The sequence below is a fragment of the Heterocephalus glaber genome, unplaced genomic scaffold (genome assembly GCF_053883595.1).
Source record: "Heterocephalus glaber isolate CG9 unplaced genomic scaffold, H.glaber_assembly_v1.0 deba00001481, whole genome shotgun sequence".
Taxonomy (NCBI): domain Eukaryota; kingdom Metazoa; phylum Chordata; class Mammalia; order Rodentia; family Bathyergidae; genus Heterocephalus; species Heterocephalus glaber.
Genome location: NW_028258317.1, coordinates 11589554 through 11607462, shown reverse-complemented (window position 1 = coordinate 11607462; position 17909 = coordinate 11589554). Strand labels below are relative to the sequence as shown.

The following is a 17909-nucleotide window of genomic DNA, read 5'->3' as shown; positions in this document are numbered from 1 at the left end:
GACTTTTTCTTCTTTTTTTTTTTAAATTCAATATTGGGGATCAAACTCAGGAATGCTCTACCATTGAGCTACATCCCCAGCCCCTTATTATTATTATTATTTTTTTTTTGAAATAGGTTTTTGCTAAGTTGCCCAGGTGGGACTCAAACTTGCAATCCTCCTTCCTCAGCCTCCCTAAGTGCTGTGAGTAGAATCTTGACTTCTGAATAAGCTCCATCATCATAAAGAATAATTTGGAATATCAGCTGAGCCATTGGTATTAGAATATTCATCTTCAAATATTTGTTCTTAAACTAGAGAAGAACTCATGAAAGGAAAATAAAGTCTTAGAAGTTTAAGTAGTCTGGCTTCCAGGAAAACTGTTAAGAACCTGGATAGTATTGATGGTTTACATAATCATACCCCTGCCCCAATTCTATTCTTTCCTCCTTCTCTTCTGTCTAGGCCCCTTTATGAAAAACTAGGTGGCAAGGTGGGGCAGGAAATGGTTTCTTTCAGGTCACTCTCCCTTCCTACAGTCATAAGGGAGTTCCCCGTAGTTGTGGTTTTCAAATGTTTTTTAGGCCCTCGGTTTGTCAGAACTAACCATTGCCTTTTGCCAGTGCTGCATCCCTGGAATAATGAAAATTCTTTGCTTCTGGTCAGATACCAGTGTATTGGTGACTGGTTGCAGTTAATTGTGTTTGATAAATAAGCCCTCCAAACAGACAGTAGGGTGGAATTACCATCTTATAAATATCTATTCATTAAATAACTTGAAGGTTTATACATGCCAAACACTGTGACAGTCACCAGTAATGAGAAGGTGAGCCAAGCTGATGGAATTTTGCTGTCAGAAAATGTACAGTCTCCCCAGAAATCGTGAATGGTTATGATACAGTGAGTTCATTGTATGGTGGTCAGTGCTCAAGCCCTTAAAAAGAACCAGTTCTGTGTAAGGGAACTCCAGATAATCACCAACATTTTTGGGGTGAGAGAAGGTGGAGGGGTCATGAATGACTTCTCAAGGAAGTGGCATCTAGACAGAAGATATAAAGAAAATTCTGGCTAACGAAAACTAGAAGGCAAGGGTATGGCAGTGGAATATCTCAGTGAATTTGGGGGAAAAACCATGCATGGTGGAGTTTAGTTACACATGTGCTAAATCACATATATGATCTCTGTAGAAAGAAGAGAAAAATTATAAGGGTATAGGCTATTACACTCAGTGTCCATATGTTCTCAATCAAGCATGAGCGAGCAGATATGAATACACTATGGGTCACAATTTCACTGCCTCTGATGGTGAAATCTGAGAACATGTCCTGTGCTTTGGGGAAATTTAGAGGATTTTCAGGGAAACAACTATGAGATGTTTACTTTATGGCCTGCTATTATGACCTAACTTCTGGATACTGTAAAATGCACTTCCCATATAATAATAGGGGCAGTAGGAATGGAAGGATCATTTTGGACCAGATGACAGAGGAAATCTTCAATGCCCAAATGCCATTTTGCAAATCACTACACTCTAAGAATGTCCCCCATGGCTTTCTTTTCCATACTCAGGTCTCCTGTCAGGTGAGACAATAACTTCTTTCTCTTCTATCTGTATTTTTTCTGATCGTATTGGAACATGACCTCTAAAACTGAAGAGGAGGAAGGAAGGCAGAACCAGGTGCAGAAAGCAGTGAAACAGTGACATGTCAAGACCAGACAGGTGGCTGATCCTGCCACGCCCTCCACCACCTGTCTTTCCAGACCTCTCTTGCTCACTCTAAATGGTTACCTGGTTACTCTGTTTTTGGATCAAATATAGCCATCAGCAACATTTCAAGGAAAACTACATTTAAAATTTGGCTGGATAATATAGTTTGAAAAAGAGGTGGGTGGTTTTAGGATTTGGATATTAAAGTTCTGAGTTCAACCTTTTACTAAGCCACTTCTGAGGTATACAATGTTGGGCAATTCATTTCTCTCTCCCTCTCTGAATATCAGTTTTCTCATTTATGACAGGAATAATGCCTTAGTCTATGTAGGCTGCTATAACAAAAATACCATGGCTAACTCTTACTTTTCTTACATACTTCCAGGGAGAGCTAGCTGTGCTCCTAAGTATCCATAAACATTTTCATGCTTCTCTATTATTGTACATATACAACTAAGGGATTTCTGTCTTGGTTTATTTTCATTTAATCTTCTCATATTCAGAGATACATACATTTCTTTTTCTTTAGACAAAACTGTGGTTGCAGTGTATATATAGTCTTGCAATCTATTCCTCAAATGTATTGTGAACATTTTTCCCTGTCAATTTTCTGTGGTGCCATGTGTTTCATCATTCAATTCAAATCAATCTGATAAAATGTATTAAAGCTCAGGGCTGGGGATTTAGCTCAGTGGTTCTGCCACCTGCCTCACAAGTGCAAGGACCCAAGCTCGATCCCTGGTACCAAAAAAAAAATTATTAATGCTCATTCTAGAAATTTGAGGTATACATTGGCACTCAAAGAATCTAAGGGCAGGGAGAGTCGTATGTATCTTTTTGAAAGTATCTGGCATATGGCAAATATTAGTTGAATGAATGAGTTAACTGTATCAGAAAGTCTCCCAAGTTAGGAAAATCCAAATTAATTATTATTAGGCTACCACTGCTGTTAGAAAATAGCCTGAATTCTTGAGAATTGTCTTCTTTTTTTTCCTTATTTTATTGGTACATTTTAGGTATACAATACGTTTACATTTATCATTGGGAACTTGTACCTTTACATGATGTATCTTGCTTCTTATTTTTTCCCCATTCCCTGCCCTTCCTTCAACCCCCTCCATCCTTCCCTATTTACAATTACATCCTTCCCTATTACATCCTTCCCTGTTTCCATTTTTTCCTTTTCTCATAATTTTTCCTTTCCCTTCTTTCCTTTCCCCTACCCCTGCCACTTCCCCTACCCCTTTGTACCTTTTCTTTCTATTTCACCTTATCAATTATTCATTTTAATCCTTATTTACACTTTCAGTTTCTCACACCAGAGAAACTATTTGGTATTTATACATGTGTGTCCTATTTATTTCACTTTAGAGTATGGCCTCAATGTGCATCCATTTAGCTATGAATGTTTCTAGTTTCTCATTCTTTATGGCTAAGTAATACTCCATTTTATTAAAAAAAACACATTTTCTTCATCCAGTCTTCAGTTGATGGGCATTTGGGCTGTTTCCAAGCTTTAGCTATTACAAACTCTGCCGCTATAAACATGGGTGCACATATATCGCTGTGGCATGACTCTTTTAATTCTTTTGGGAAGATACCCAGCAGAGGAATAGCTGGGTTGAATGGGACCTCTAGACCTAGTTCTTTGAGGTATCGCCATACTGATTTCCACAGTGGCTGCACTACTCTGCACTCCCACCAACAACGGAGAAAGGTTCCTTTCTCCCCACAATGCTGCCAACATTTGTTACTGATTGATTTCTTGAGAGCAGCTATTCTTTCTGGGGTGAGGTGGAATCTCAGTGTTGTTTTCATCTGCATCTCTTGAATGACCAGTGATGTTGAACCTTTTTTCATGTTTATTTGCTGCTTTTAGATGTTTGAGAAATGTCTATTCATTTCAGATGCTCACTTTTGAGTTGTGTCTTTAAATTTGGGGGGGTCTGATTTTTTTAAGTTCTTTATATATTCTGGATAGTAGTCCTTTGTCTGAGGTACAGCTGCTAACATTTTTTTCCCACATTGTAGGTTGTCTCTTAGCTCTGTTGGTGGTTTCTCTTGCATTGCGGAAGCTTTTTAATAAGATGAGATCCCAGTTATTGATTCTCTGTTCTAGTTCCTGTGCTACTGGGGTTTTGTTCATAAAGTCTTTTCCTACACCAATGTCTTCAAGAGTTCTAACTTACCTTCCAGCAAGTTTAGTAGTTGGATCTTTACTCCACTTTGATCTTAGTTTAGTGCATGTTGATAGATATGGGTCTAGTTTTGATCTTTGGTAGGTTGAAATCCAGTTTTTCCAACACCATTTATTAAAGAGGCTATCTTTCCTCCAGTGAGGATGTTTGGCTCCTTTGTCAAAGATGAGGTAGCTGAGTATGTCTGGAGTTGTTTCTGTATCTTCTAGTCTATTCCACTGATCCTTGGGTCTGTTTCTTTGCCAGTACCATGCTGTTTTTATCACAGTGGCTTTGTAGTATAGTTTCACATTGGGGATTGTGATACCCTCTGCCATTTTTCTGTTGCCTAGAATTCCTTTTGCTAGAGAATTGCCTTATTTCAATTCAAATTAATTCAGTAAATATTTTGTGAGCATGTGCTATGTACCAGACACACAATTTCTTATCTTTTAAGAGTCTGTCCTCTTGTGGGAGAGGACAGACACCTACTCAAAGACAGACAGACTGAAAAGCACTATGATACCTCAACACAGGCTGCCCACTGACATGAGGCATTCTGACCAGCTCAGGTTCACTGTGTCTGGAACTGCCCATTGGAAAAGGATGTTATAAATAATGTGAGAAGCAACAATGACTTGACTTCCTAGAGAAAGAAGTGTCACTCAGAGGAGGAAATCCTATTTGTTGGTTGGTGTTTCAGCTACAAACACCTCTGTGGAGGAGCCAGCCTCCCCTTCCCCTTGGCAGGAGCTGAAGCCTCATCTCTGAATTAGCCTGTGCTCTGAGACTTGCTCAAAAAGAGAGGTTGCTTTTCCTTGAGCGGCCTCCTGATACCTCCTCTCCATCCCTTTTCTCATCTCCTGGTCCCACCATCAGGAAGAAAATTTAATATTTCTCAAAGGCCCATGAGGCAGAAGTGGAAGCTATCAGATGGCAAAATTTAGCTCAATAGAAGAAACTAAGAACTGTTTGAAATTGGAATAAGCTCCCTTGAGGAATGAGTTCTCCTGGACAGAACTATTTGAAATTGGAATAAGCTGCCTTAGGGAGTGAGTTCCTGCCTTAGGGAGTAAGGTTTGCAAACAGAGACTAGATAAGCTCTACATATTGACTGAATCAAGTATCTTCTGGGGACTAGGATTGACTAGAGCAAGTCTTCTCCTGTAGTCATGTGTACACTAGGCATCTTGTTAAATTACAGATTTTGAGTAGGTGAATCTGGGGTGGCACCTCAGATTCTGCCTGTCTCACAAGCTTCTTGTTATGTTGATCTTGCTGGTTTGGGGACCATCCCCCTAGTAGCAAGGAATAAGGAAACCTATTGGTAATTGAGATTCTCTGAAATTAATAATAACTATCACTTAAAAACATCTAGTGCCAGACCCTATACCAAGGGATTGACATGTTGTTTTGTTTAATGTTGTTTAATCAGTAAATAAACTTGGAAGTACTTGGGATGAATTACAGCAGAGACAGGAAGCAAGGAGACCAGTTAAGAGTTATTACAACAATCTAGGCAGCAGATATTGAATATCTAGTCCAGAGGCAGTGGTACTAAAAAGAGGAGATAGATTGCAGGGAAAAATCGCAGAGATAATAACTAAAGTTCTTGGGATAGATGGGCTATGGGGAAGGAATTGATAGAGATTATTATGAGGGGTAGTAAAGATTGTGATAACACTAATACACAACTCAGATATGGCTGATTTGGAAAGAAAGGTAATAAGTTTTAAGCATAGGAGATATTTGCACACATATATTACATGTTTACTATATGCTAGGCATTATTCCACATACAAATACATGTGATAATTCATTTAATTTTCATAACAATCTGCAAAGAAACTACCATTATTAACCTTGTTTTACAAATGTAGAAATAGACCCAAAGTCACCCAGCTAATAAGTGATAGAGCATGGATATACAGCCAGGAAATCTGTTTTTAAAGATTCAGATATGGTAGGTTTTGAGTTTATAATGTTATTTACTATTGTAAGCTTCTTAATAACCTGCAACATGTTTATTTGCACCTGTAATCATTTAATCACTTTACATATCCTTTATTCTCCATCTGTATATTCATTTAACAGCTATTTATTGAGTGTCATGTATGTACTAGGTTTCAGGCTGGAGATACAGCAATGAGCAAATACAGTCCATGTCCCCATGCAGCTTACACCTACTGAAAGAGACAATTGTTACATAAATATCTGATCCCAAACTATTATGTCCTGTGATGGGAAGGAACAGAGAATGTGACATAAACTAGGGGCAAAGAGGGAAGCTTCCGTGAAGAAATATTTGATCTGAGATTGAAAGCATAAGTAGACCGTAACCAGCAGAAGATGGGAAAACATGAACACAGACCTAAATGACTCTATTATTTCATTCAGTCAGCTTCCCCCCATTTTATCCCTTCCCCTTAACCCTGCCTCCTATCCTCTCTCTCAACAGAGATGTCTGGCATGGAGAGTAAAATGCACAGGATCCAGCTGTGTCTTTAGGTGTTAACTCCACACACAGATCAGCATCAGTTGCCTGTTTTCTCTGCTGCTCTAAGACCAGTAGCTATAACATTGCTTTCCATAGAATAGAATTTACTCCATAAATATTTGTTCAAAGAAGTAATTAATTCACTAGTTAATTAGGTACACTAAAAGTAGGAAGGTTAGGGAGGCTTGTTCATCTCTGGATGAGGAGAAACTTTCTAACAACTAGAGGTATTCAAAGTAGGAGGCAGCATATCGTAGTATAATGGAAGTATCTGGACTTGGCATGAAAGAGATTAGCCACTTGCTACTTTTGACCCTAGCCAAGTCACTTAAATGTTTGAGTCTTAGTTTTCATAACTATTAATTAAAGATAATCTTTGTCCTGCCTAATTTACAGGGTTGTTGTGAGGGTAAGATAATCCAAGTAAAAGAGTAAAATATGAGGTATTACTGAAAAATATGGTGTGTTTAAATTTTTTTTTAAGTATTATAATCAAAGATGAATTGCCATTAGTCCTCCTCAAAATACTCCTCTCTCTTTGAACACCCTTATCCCATCATTCTTAGCACCTTCTGAAGCAGTTCTGGAAGTCCTTTTTCGTGAGTGTCTTTAGTTGCACAGTCATGTCCTGTCATGTCCTCTTGATGTCCTGCATTAATTCAAAATGTTTACCTTTCGAGGTCATTTTGCCTTTGAGGAAGAACCAGAATTTACATAGTGGCAGATCCAGTGAATAAGGTGGATGAGGACACACTGTCATGTTTTCAGAAGCCTGCCTTTCTGTGTTCAGTGGTACTTGACAGGAGCATTCACTGTATTTTTGATCACAGCTCATAAAGACATGAAAGGGTTCTTCCAGAACTGCTTTAGAAAGTGGCAATAATGATAGGGTAAGTGTATTCCAAGCAAGGGGGAGTGTTTTGAGGGGGATTAATGGTAATGTGTATTTTTTTTTGATACCTGGGATCGAACTCAGGACCTTGTGCTTGCGAGGCAGGCAACAGCACCACTGAGCTAAATCCCCGGCCCCTTGGTAATATGTATTTTATTGTAATTTTTCATCATATTTTTCTATCATCTCTTATATAAAGTTCTGTTAGATACATTTCTAGTGTCAGGTTGAAGTAAAGGAACTTCCAGTCCATCTGGTATTTGACACTCTCTTTGTGGTATCTTGTAGTGGAGATTATTCTGTTAGATGGGAATTTGTGGTGGAGATTATTCTGTTAAATGGGAATTTAAATGATCAATCCCTTCCAATTTATGTTTGCAGTGATTATGACACATAAATTATTACCATTTCTACATGTTGTACTTTGAAGTTTTGAATATGTAATACCTGAGTTAAAATATCAGAATCAAAATATAGGATAAATATTATAGAGATCAAAATGCAAGAAATACTGACAAGCTTGTTTTCTTTAATGGTAGAGAAAGATCTTAAACTAATATATTCTGTGTAAAATTTCCTAGAAAAGAAGAAAATCCAATTGTCTAATTTGCCCCAGAATGTATGAACTCTCTGTATATTAGCTCTGCAGCTATGTTACCATGCTGCAAGAAGAAAGGAGGTCCCTTCATCTTAAGGTCAGCGATTGGGGTTCTAAGGAATTTGAAATTACTGGGGTGGTCCCAGATTCTTAGTGACTCCCTAGTGATCAAAAAGTCTTGCTGGCTGCTGGCAGTAGTTTGCATGGAAACTGAATTTTACCTTAAACCTTTTGGAAAAGCAAAGAGGCCACAAATCCAGAGGCTGTTCAGAACAACAAAGAAGGATTGAGGTGCCTTTGGCTTCTGACAGGAGTGTCTCTGAATTCCTCAAGGAATTCCAGGCCTAGAGTTGATCCAGCTGGCAGGAGGTATCGATCTCCACTTGAATTCACTGAATAAATAATGGTTGCCATAGCTATTGAGCCGTCACAACTGGCTGCAGAGCAAGGAAAACTCGGAGGCCTCTTTCTGTGAGTTTGGCCCTGAGAAAGTCTGGCTACTAGGTTCCACAATCAACTCTCTCTCTGGAAATTCAGCCACCATATTGCTCAGTTTTGCCTCCATAATGAATATGGGATCACAAATACTGGTGTAACTTGAAGCACTGAAAGGAAGGGGAAACTTAAATCAATAGATTGGTATTTTATTCTGAGAAAAGCATCTCTCCCTAGCTTATGAATCAGATGTGATATATCTCAATATTAACAGAGCTTAGTATTAGCAAAAAGGTGTTTGATCGTGTTACAGTTACTAGAAGGCCTCACAAAAGACCAACTGCCATCTTGTTGTTTTAACATTGCTATAAGAACAGCACTAACCTAGAAATTTCATAAGACAGTAAAAAATCTTATCCAATCATCTCTTAAATATTTTCATATTTTGCTTTCTTTCATCCTTTTCTATATGCAGAAATAATTTTTACAAAGATATAATTACAGGTTAGATACTACTTAATATTGTAGCCCTCATTTAATGTTATGGGTATTCTTCCATGTTGCTTCAGTCTTTATGCTTGTCCTTTTCCATGCCTGTAGAATCTCCCATTATATGGACATACCATTATTTACCTAGAAGCTCCCCTATTCTTCAACCCTTTATCTTTTTCCAATGTTTAATTTTGTCCTTGGGTGGTAGATGTTGGTAAAAGGATAACACTACACCAAATGTCTCCATGTATAGAGTTTTATTTTTCTGTCAAATTTTTCCTTTGTATAAATTCCCAAGAGTGGGATTACTTGGTCAGAGGCTATGAACATTTTATAGCTCTTGAAATTTATTGCCAAATTTGCAGCCTGCTTTTATGCTTTTGGAGGGGAAATAAAACTTTAGGCAGAACACCACTGCAGGCAGGATGTCTCTTGAAGTTCACTCTTGAGCGCTTCCTCTGAGACTAAACACAAAGCTCTGTGTTTAGTACAGATAAGCTAAAGGGAAAAGTTTGCACCAGGGCTGATTAGCAACTAGTTTCCCAGGGAAAGCAAAGTCATGCACTGCAAAGCTTTTGAATTAAGGAACTTTATTGCCTTTGTTTGATCTTGCAGTTGTCAACCACTTGCCAAGTATCAGGCATTTTTTTTTTTTGGTACCGGGGATCGAACTCTGGGTCCTTGCAGGATATCAGGCATTCTTAGGTGCTTCCTGTCCTTGTGTGCAGCACACTACAGTTGACACAACGCTTTTAAGTAATATCATCATAGTTGAGCTTCACCACCATCCACGGAGGTGGGTTTTGTTATAATCACACTTTTATTTTAATTCATTAAGTAATATTTAAGATAGACAGGAAAAATATAACAAAGACTTGTGCATTTACTGCCCTGTAACCCCCATTTTTCTATGAAGACATTGAGCCTTAGAGAGGTTAAGTCACGTGGCTAATAGGTGACAGAACCAGAACTGCAATTTGGATCTCTTGAACTCCAACCCTAGTGCCCCTTTCTCTATGGAATATTGCATCAACATGCAAATTAGAATCCACTGAGATGCAGCTAGCAATTTTCATGGTTTTAATTTAATATAATTTAACACACCAGGGCTGGAAAGGACCTGAGAGGTTATTAGTGTAACCCCTTTTTTGACATGATTCTGAAGAGCAAAAGAATTGCCCAAGTCATACACAACTAACCAAACTGGGGAAAATACAGATTTGGGAGAAGAAAAAAAGAAAATGTCTGGATAGTGGCTTCATTTTCCTGGTTGGCTTTTGATTTAAAGAAATTAATAACAAAAATTTCTCCAACTAAAATTACTAAGTCTAGGAGAAATCAGAAACTAACCCTTGATTTCCCATTAAAGATATCTGTGTCTCTCAAGAATTGATTTTTACGGGCCAGGGATTTAGCTCAGTGGTTCTGGCGCCTGCTACACAAACGCAAGGTCCCGAGTTCCATCCCCAGTACCAAAAAAGAAAACAACAACAAAGAATTGATTTTTACATGTAAATAGATGGAGAAAGAAAAACTTTGAGATAACTGAGACCAAGCACTTCCCTTGGAGAAGAGGCTATATTATCTAAAGGCTGAGGGGAAGCAAAGGGTCTTGTACTGTCAGGCTCCTTTCTCATCACTGGGAAATGCAGCAGGACTTTGTAAGAGGACAGAATCTGCTTGGAAGATAGGATTCAAATCCATCTTTTAGCATCTTTGTGACTTTGGGAAAACAATTCAAACTTACATATAAAATAGACTATAATATGGGCCGGGGATTTAGCTCAGTGGTTCCGCCGCCTGCCTTGTAAGCACAAGGTCCTGAGTTCGATCCCTGGTACCCCCCCCCCCAAAAAGACTATAATATTTAACATGGGGATTCTTTTCTATGTTGTTTTATAAAATATGAGTGGCATTTGTGTGTGGATATATTATAAAATGTCTGCACCACATCCTTCCAGGTCTTCTCTTTTTCTCTGTGAGTTTTTCATCTCCACAGCAGGAGGACTTGTATATTTTGCACAGAGTGCCAGGTATAGGTCAATAGGAGTTTCAAGGAGAGGCAGGGGTGGGGGGCAGTAAAGTTGGGTTCTTCCCAATGCTGGTTAACATGAAAATATAAGAATACACTTTGGATTGGGTCTTGCAGGGCAGCCCTTGCATGAGCAAATAGAATTGCCTCCCTATCTCCCTGAAGTGAGTCTGTTGAGATGGAAACATTAATTCATTTATCTGGATCCACATCCCCTTCACTCTGAAAAAGAGTTGCCTACTAACAGGGCTTCTGTAAGATCTTAACAAGATAATGTGTACAAAATAATAACCATTTGTCATGCATTTGTTGCTGCTGTGTGCGAAGAACTGTGTGTTACACGTGTGTTATTTACCTGTTGGTCCTCCCAGAAACCCTGGATTGGGTATGATCATTATCTTCATCTCATAAAGAAACAGGCTTGGAAATTAAGAGACTTACTCAAGAGAATGCAGCAAGTAAGCGACAGTATTGGAATTTAAACCCTGGTGTTGTTTGATACAAAGGCCATAACCTGCCTCTCAGAAGGAGGGTACTTTATTACTATTCCAAAAGGGACAGACCTTGATTAGGGATTAAGAGTGTCTTAAGATGTATCTGCCTCCTAAACTTGCCCTTTTCTATCTCTCTGCAGAACGACATGGGTTAAAAGAACCAAAGAGAGTGGAGGAGCTATGCAACAAGATCACAAGCAGCTTAAAAGACCACCAGAGTAAGGGACAGGCCCTGGAGCCCACCGAGCCCAAGGTCCTGCGTGCACTGGTAGAACTGAGGAAGATCTGCACACTGGGTCTCCAGCGCATCTTCTACCTGAAGCTGGAAGACTTGGTGTCTCCACCTTCCATCATTGACAAGCTCTTCCTGGATACCCTACCTTTCTAAGCAGGAGCAGCCTGAGCAGGGAGGCCACTTCATCTGCTAACTCCTGCTTGTTAAGCAGAAAGGGATGGGGCTGGACACCTACCATTTTTCTGTCCTTCTTTCAGAGAAAAAGCAGCTCCTAGAGAAAACAAAGACATTTTTCTGGAATCTTCTTGACAAGCTAAAACCAGAAAACTTGCAGAGTATTGTGTTGGAGTTGTGTTTTCTATTTAGGCTTTGGAGGGTGGGGTGGGAAGGGTTATAGTTCATGAAGGTTTTCTAAGAAATTGCTAACAAAGCACTTTTGGATAATGCTATCCCAGCAGGACAAAAAAAAAAGGATAATATAACTTTTAAAACTCTTTCTGGGGAATACAATTATGATTGCTTTGTATTTAAAAACAAGAACAGCCAAGGGTTGTTTGCCAGGCTAGGATGCGTCTTAAGATTGATCCCTTTAGAATACTCTTCCTGTATCAAGGGTACATATGTGGTACAAATAAGACAGAAATTCCCTTTTTGTAATTTCTTTCTTTCTTTTTTTATTTTACTTTAACATATGGTAAAGATGAAGAATTACCTACAAATCAGACATAGCAAAACAATAATGGCTGTTTGCTTCCATATACAAGTGCAATTTTTAAAGTGCTGTCTTACTAAGTCTTGTTCATGAACTCTCCTTTATTTTATATGGAAATAAAAATGAAGCAGTCATGTTTGCAAATAACATGCTAATTTTCTTAGCAAAGGCTTGGTCCACATGCCCTGTAAGAACCCTTTTGAGGTATGTCCATCCAAGACTTTTAGGCCTTTCTTCTAGATCCCTGCCGAGACTTTAGCTGTCCTGATAGGGGATTATGAAATGGATTACACACAACTGTTTTGATTGTGTTCTACCAACCCTGCCAGAGTTCTCTAGATATCCTTCAGTTGTACTGACTTACTGATACATTCATTCAGAAATCTAAGGAGCATTTGATGAATCAGTCAAGTATTTGATCCACAGATGAAAACATGCAAATAAGTAGGAACTGGGTCATACAGGGTAAACACCAGGGGTAGTAAGGATATATATATATATATATATATATAATTTAATTTTTGTTATTGGTTAAAGAGATAATTTTGGAGAGTGAGCAAGTCTTTTTTAAAAAAAAATTAGTATTAATGTGAGTACTAGAAAAGATTAGTGGGCTGCGTTTCAACATTCCGTGTTCGTACTCCCTTTTGTATGTTTATACTGTTAATGCCATATTATTATAAGATAATTTGTTGCATAGTGTCCTTATTTGTATAAACATTTGTATGCACGTTATATTGTAATAGCTTTGCCTGTATTTATTGCAAGACCACCAGCTCCTAAAAGCTGAATTACAGAATAATTAAGTGGGATGTTCACAGTGACTTGGATACACCAATTAGAAACTAAGCAAATATATATATATATATATAAATATAGCAAGTCACATATATATATTTATAATGTCTTTTTATTAACCATTTGTACAATAAATGTCACTTCCCATGCCGTTATTTTATGGTTCATTTGCAGTGACTTTTAAGGCAGTACTGTTTAGCACTTTGATATTAAAATTTTGTTTATGTTTTGCTAAATTCAAATAATGTTGGAAGATTTTTAGGTCTAAAAGTCTTTATATTATATACCCTGTATCAAGTCAAAATATCTTTGGCCATTTTGCTAAGAAACAAACTTTGAATGTCCAACTGATGTCACAGTAGTTTTCGTTAACTTTAAATCATTTTTTCTTTAGTCTTTTTAAAGTAAAAATAACAAAACTATGCTGTTTATATTGTCATTAAATCATACAATCAAATGCCAAATGAATTGCCTCATTGCTGCAAATTATAACCCATATAACAAATCATATAATTTTTTCTGAGTCATTCTGATATTTGACCATATATTATGTTTGTGTGAGCTTTTATGAAAGATTATTATTTTTATATCAAGATGATAGGACCTGGATTGCTATGGTTTTGAAATGTTAGACTTGGAAAGACCCTGGTTTATTAACCATTCCTATCTGCTGCAATTCATAGAGGAGAAAACTAAGGTCCATTGAAGGGTGAAAGAGTTTTACAAAGTCAACCAGCTAATAACAGATTCAAGAATGAGATTTAAGTCACCTTTCCATAGTCTTTTTTTCTCAACTTCTGCATCTGTAAGAAAACAGGCTTTTAAATATAATCACTAATATTAACATATTACCTGAAGATAACCACAAATAAAGTAGTACTTTTGCATTAATTTTTTGAGCTTATATGCAAACATAATAAATATCAGGAAAGCTAACATTTCATAAAAGATAGCTTCAGACCAAATTCAAATTGAATTTGAATAAATTAGAAGTACTGTGCATACATAACCTTCTTGTGCACCATGAATATTTGGAAAGTTAATCCTTGTTTTTGTCATGTCTGAAAAGGAAAAGCAAAGCAAAACAAAAACAGAACCCTAGAAAAAAATGCTTTACTTGTTATTTTTACATCCATCAGATTTAAGAAAAAGGACTTTTTAGCTGTCATATCTTATCAGCTGGAAGGAATAATGAAGCTTTTTTAGCTATAGGTCCAGACACTAGTGCTGAAAATGATGATTATAGCCAGTGTACTTCTGTCTTCCATAGTTATTACAACTATGAGAGCCTCACAAGTCATGCATCAATTCCTCTCTTTCTCTCTCTTTCTCTCAATGCTAACACACAAGTTTATACAGAGTGAATGACCATACTAGCTCAGAAGAAGACGGCAAACATTAAAGCAGGTGATTCTTCCCCATGTGGGAGAGCTCTCTCAGTATGAACATGCCTTTCATGGGCAGAAATCAGGAATCCACCAGCTATTAATGGAGAGTGCCTTGCTTTTATTTCAGACAGCAGAGTTTTCCCAAGTTCCTCTACTCCTCTAACAGCATTGATCTTTAGTGTGTGTTAACCTGTGGTTTGAAAGAAATGCTCTTGTACATTAACAATGTAAATTTAAATGATTAAATTAAATTACATTTTACCAATGGCTACTGGTGTGTTGAGTAAGCATGCTTCATTTAACACTTTCCTCTTTATCATTTATATAATAGTATTTGCTGTGAACTCTTAAACACATCCCAAAATGGATTTTTAAAAAGGCTTAGTAATGCTGGAAAATTAATAGGCATTCTGAATTGGAAATAGATTAAACCTCACTGATTGGAAGGAAGGACACTCTAAATTCAATAACCATTTATTGACTACTTCCTGGGGGCAAAACTGCTGGGTGCTCTGAAGAGATACAGACATGCACAGTGTATGAAATTCTGTTTCTTTTCCAACTGTATGTAACTTAAAGGCAGCTAACAGTTTGTTGCCTAACAGTATTCTGTAGAGCTATGAAGGATTCAGTTTTATATCAAGATGATAGGATATTATTTGAGAACTAAAATAAGCATCAGGGCTATAGTTTTCAAAGATTGGGCAGTGTTCTCTGCCTTTTTGTTTAAACCATTGCTATTACATGGCTTAGAAATCTCTTTTTTGAGGGAAATGCAAATGCAACTTTTATTCAACTCTACCTAAAACATCATATATTCTCAGTGCAGATATGGTTTTTGTGTGATGATGACTCAAAAGTAGAAACATGAGAGCTCCCATGATTTAGCTCATTAATTCGTACTAGTTCTGTGACATTTAAGTACTTTGTGTGGTCTAAGAGCCAAACTCTTCCAGTTGCTTCTCAACAGAACTTTCATTACCATGGCTATAAAATATGAATAGTAAGAAAAGGAGGGATACAGTGCAGCACCATCTTGTGTATGAATTAAAATACTGGAATTTCACGAAAAAGAAAAGGAAGAAAGGGTTAAGCTCCTTCTGTTGGAACAATAGGAACAAAGGGTTGTTTTGAATAGGGAGAAAGGTTAGGGTGAAATAAAGGACACTTACCTGTAGTTGAATTTCTATTTTAAATGTGCAAAGATAAACACAAAAAGCTCATTGTTGACTCTTTCTTAATTGTAGTAAAATACACATTCCATAAAATCTATCATCTTAACCATTTTTAAGCATACAGTTCACTAGTGTTAAGTATATTTATAGTAGGCAATCATTCTCCAGAACTCTTGTATTTTGCAAAACTGAACCTATACCCATTAGAAAACCGTTCTCCATTCCTCCCTTCCACAACTGCCTAACAACGGCCTTTCTAGCTTATATGAATTTATATCAATGGAATCATACAGGATTTGTCCTTTTGTGACTGGCCTATTTCACTTCGCATGTTGTAGCGTGTGTCAATATCTCCTTTGTTTTAAAGGCTGATAATATTTCATTGTACATATATGTCACATTTTATCTATTTATCCCATTGAAGGACACTTGAGTAACTTCCATATCTTGACTACTGTATTGTGAATAATACCGCTGTGAAAATAAGTGTACAAATATATTTATGATATCCTGCTTTCTATTCTTTTGGCTAATGATGACTTTTGAGCTGTTATGTGAGTATGATTTAAGTGCTTTCCAATGATAATCACAGTTTTATGTGGTTTTTATTGTTTTTTGTTTTGTCTTAGGCACTGATTTCTGAGGATCTCCATTTCTTCTTTCAGGAGGTACCTCTGATTTCTTCATGAGCAAAGACGCTTATAAACCTGTTTTTAAGCACAGGCTAAAAACTAAAAAGACTAAAATCTAAGAGTGTTAACACTTGTCAAAATACTTTTCTTTGAAAAGGTCCAACTGGTTAAAAATCCCATCAAGTGTCGAAGAGAGTTTTTGTATTTTCTTTTATTTAACAATCCTCACCATGAATAAGATTTCTCAGGAAATGCTTCAGAAAATTCCTCCTTAGGATTGTCCCTGAGCTACTCTGTGACACCGATGCAGCCAATATTTTCTTTGGCTTATGTTGCAAGCACACTGTCACTCCTGTTTTATTGTTTCTATCTCTGATCCATTTGATGCCTTCATCAGCCCAGGGATCATTAGCCTCTTCTCTGATCACCTGCTATGATACTGGCTGTCCCCCAAGACGAGCCTCCAAGATTATTTGATTTGAGGGGGAAGAAAAGAGAAACCTAGTTTATTAAGCATCTACTGTGTGCACCAGATACTCTAGTAAACAATTTTATCTATGATTTCATCTAATGCTCACTACTTCTAAGATAGCATGGTTATCCTCAGTCTGAAAATGGGGAAAGAGGCAACTTGGGTAAGTACCCAAGATCTCACAGGTAGGAGGTGGAGTTTGAGTACTCATCAATTCAGTAGACTATACTCCCCTGACTGCCTTCTTGGAACTCAATCATTAAGCCCTGCTCCTGCCCAGAGCACACAGTAATTACCCTCGGCTCCTTGCCCATCAATAAATGGTAAGAACTCTACCTGAGTACCACAGCTACTGTCCAATACTCTGACTCAACTTCAGTTTCCCCTGGTGTTGAACTTACCACCTGTCTTGCTAATTCTTCTGACTCTTTGACTCCCATGGTTTTGTCTCCAATTTTCTAGCTCTGTCCCTTACCAGACTTAGACACACTGAGCCATGTAATAATGAGGGTCTGCTCTACTCTTGGAATCCCTCTGGTTGCTTCTCCCTATGAATATAAATGTTCCCTACCCTTGGAGTAGACTGCCATTTTTCAACCACTCATCACTGTTCTCTGCTTCTGACCAACATTCCAAATTTCAGGTGATTTAAAACTTCCACACAGGCTGTAGAGTCAACAGCATCAGAGGTGTCATCTGGACTCTGCAACCATCTCTCTGTTCCCTTCTGGCTATTTCCACTAAATCTCCAAAGAGCAAACCCATCACTCCCAGTATCTGCTTTACTTGTTCCTGCAGAGAGCTATTGGAATAATACAGAGAATGAGGCAATCTCTGTTCATCTTAGAGTTGTTCTCTTCCTAGAAACCTGGCTTTTATTTTGCCCTATGAATTTATGAGTCCTCTTACAAACTTTCTTTCATTCCAAAAACCCTAATTTCTTTAACCAACTAAGCCACAAGGCCCTGCACCTAAAACCCTCATTTCTTCCCCCCAACCATTTCATCTTTATTCATTTTTTTCTTGCCAGTTTTCTTTTCTTTTTGGCGGGGGGGTCAAACTTGGAACTTTGCACTTGCGAGGCAGGCAGCAGGACCACTGAGCTACATCCCCAGCCCTCTTGCCAGTTTTTAATCAATGGTTCAGAATCATACAAAGCTGTTTTTAAATACAGTCATGTGATTTAAAAACAT

General features: G+C 37.7%; 1 protein-coding gene across 3 annotated transcripts in view; it reads left to right on the top strand.

The window, feature by feature from the left end:
• Positions 1 to 14706, top strand: part of Nr4a3 (nuclear receptor subfamily 4 group A member 3) — a 42441-nt gene extending 27735 nt beyond the window's left edge. For all 3 annotated transcript variants that reach the window (XM_004864935.3, XM_021244549.2, XM_087183611.1), the window contains one exon: positions 11445 to 14706. In XM_004864935.3, coding sequence (XP_004864992.1) covers positions 11445 to 11692 — 248 coding nt within the window. In that variant the 3' untranslated portion in view covers positions 11693 to 14706. The remainder of the gene's footprint in view (positions 1 to 11444) is intronic.
• The last annotated feature ends 3203 nt before the right edge of the window (positions 14707 to 17909 follow it).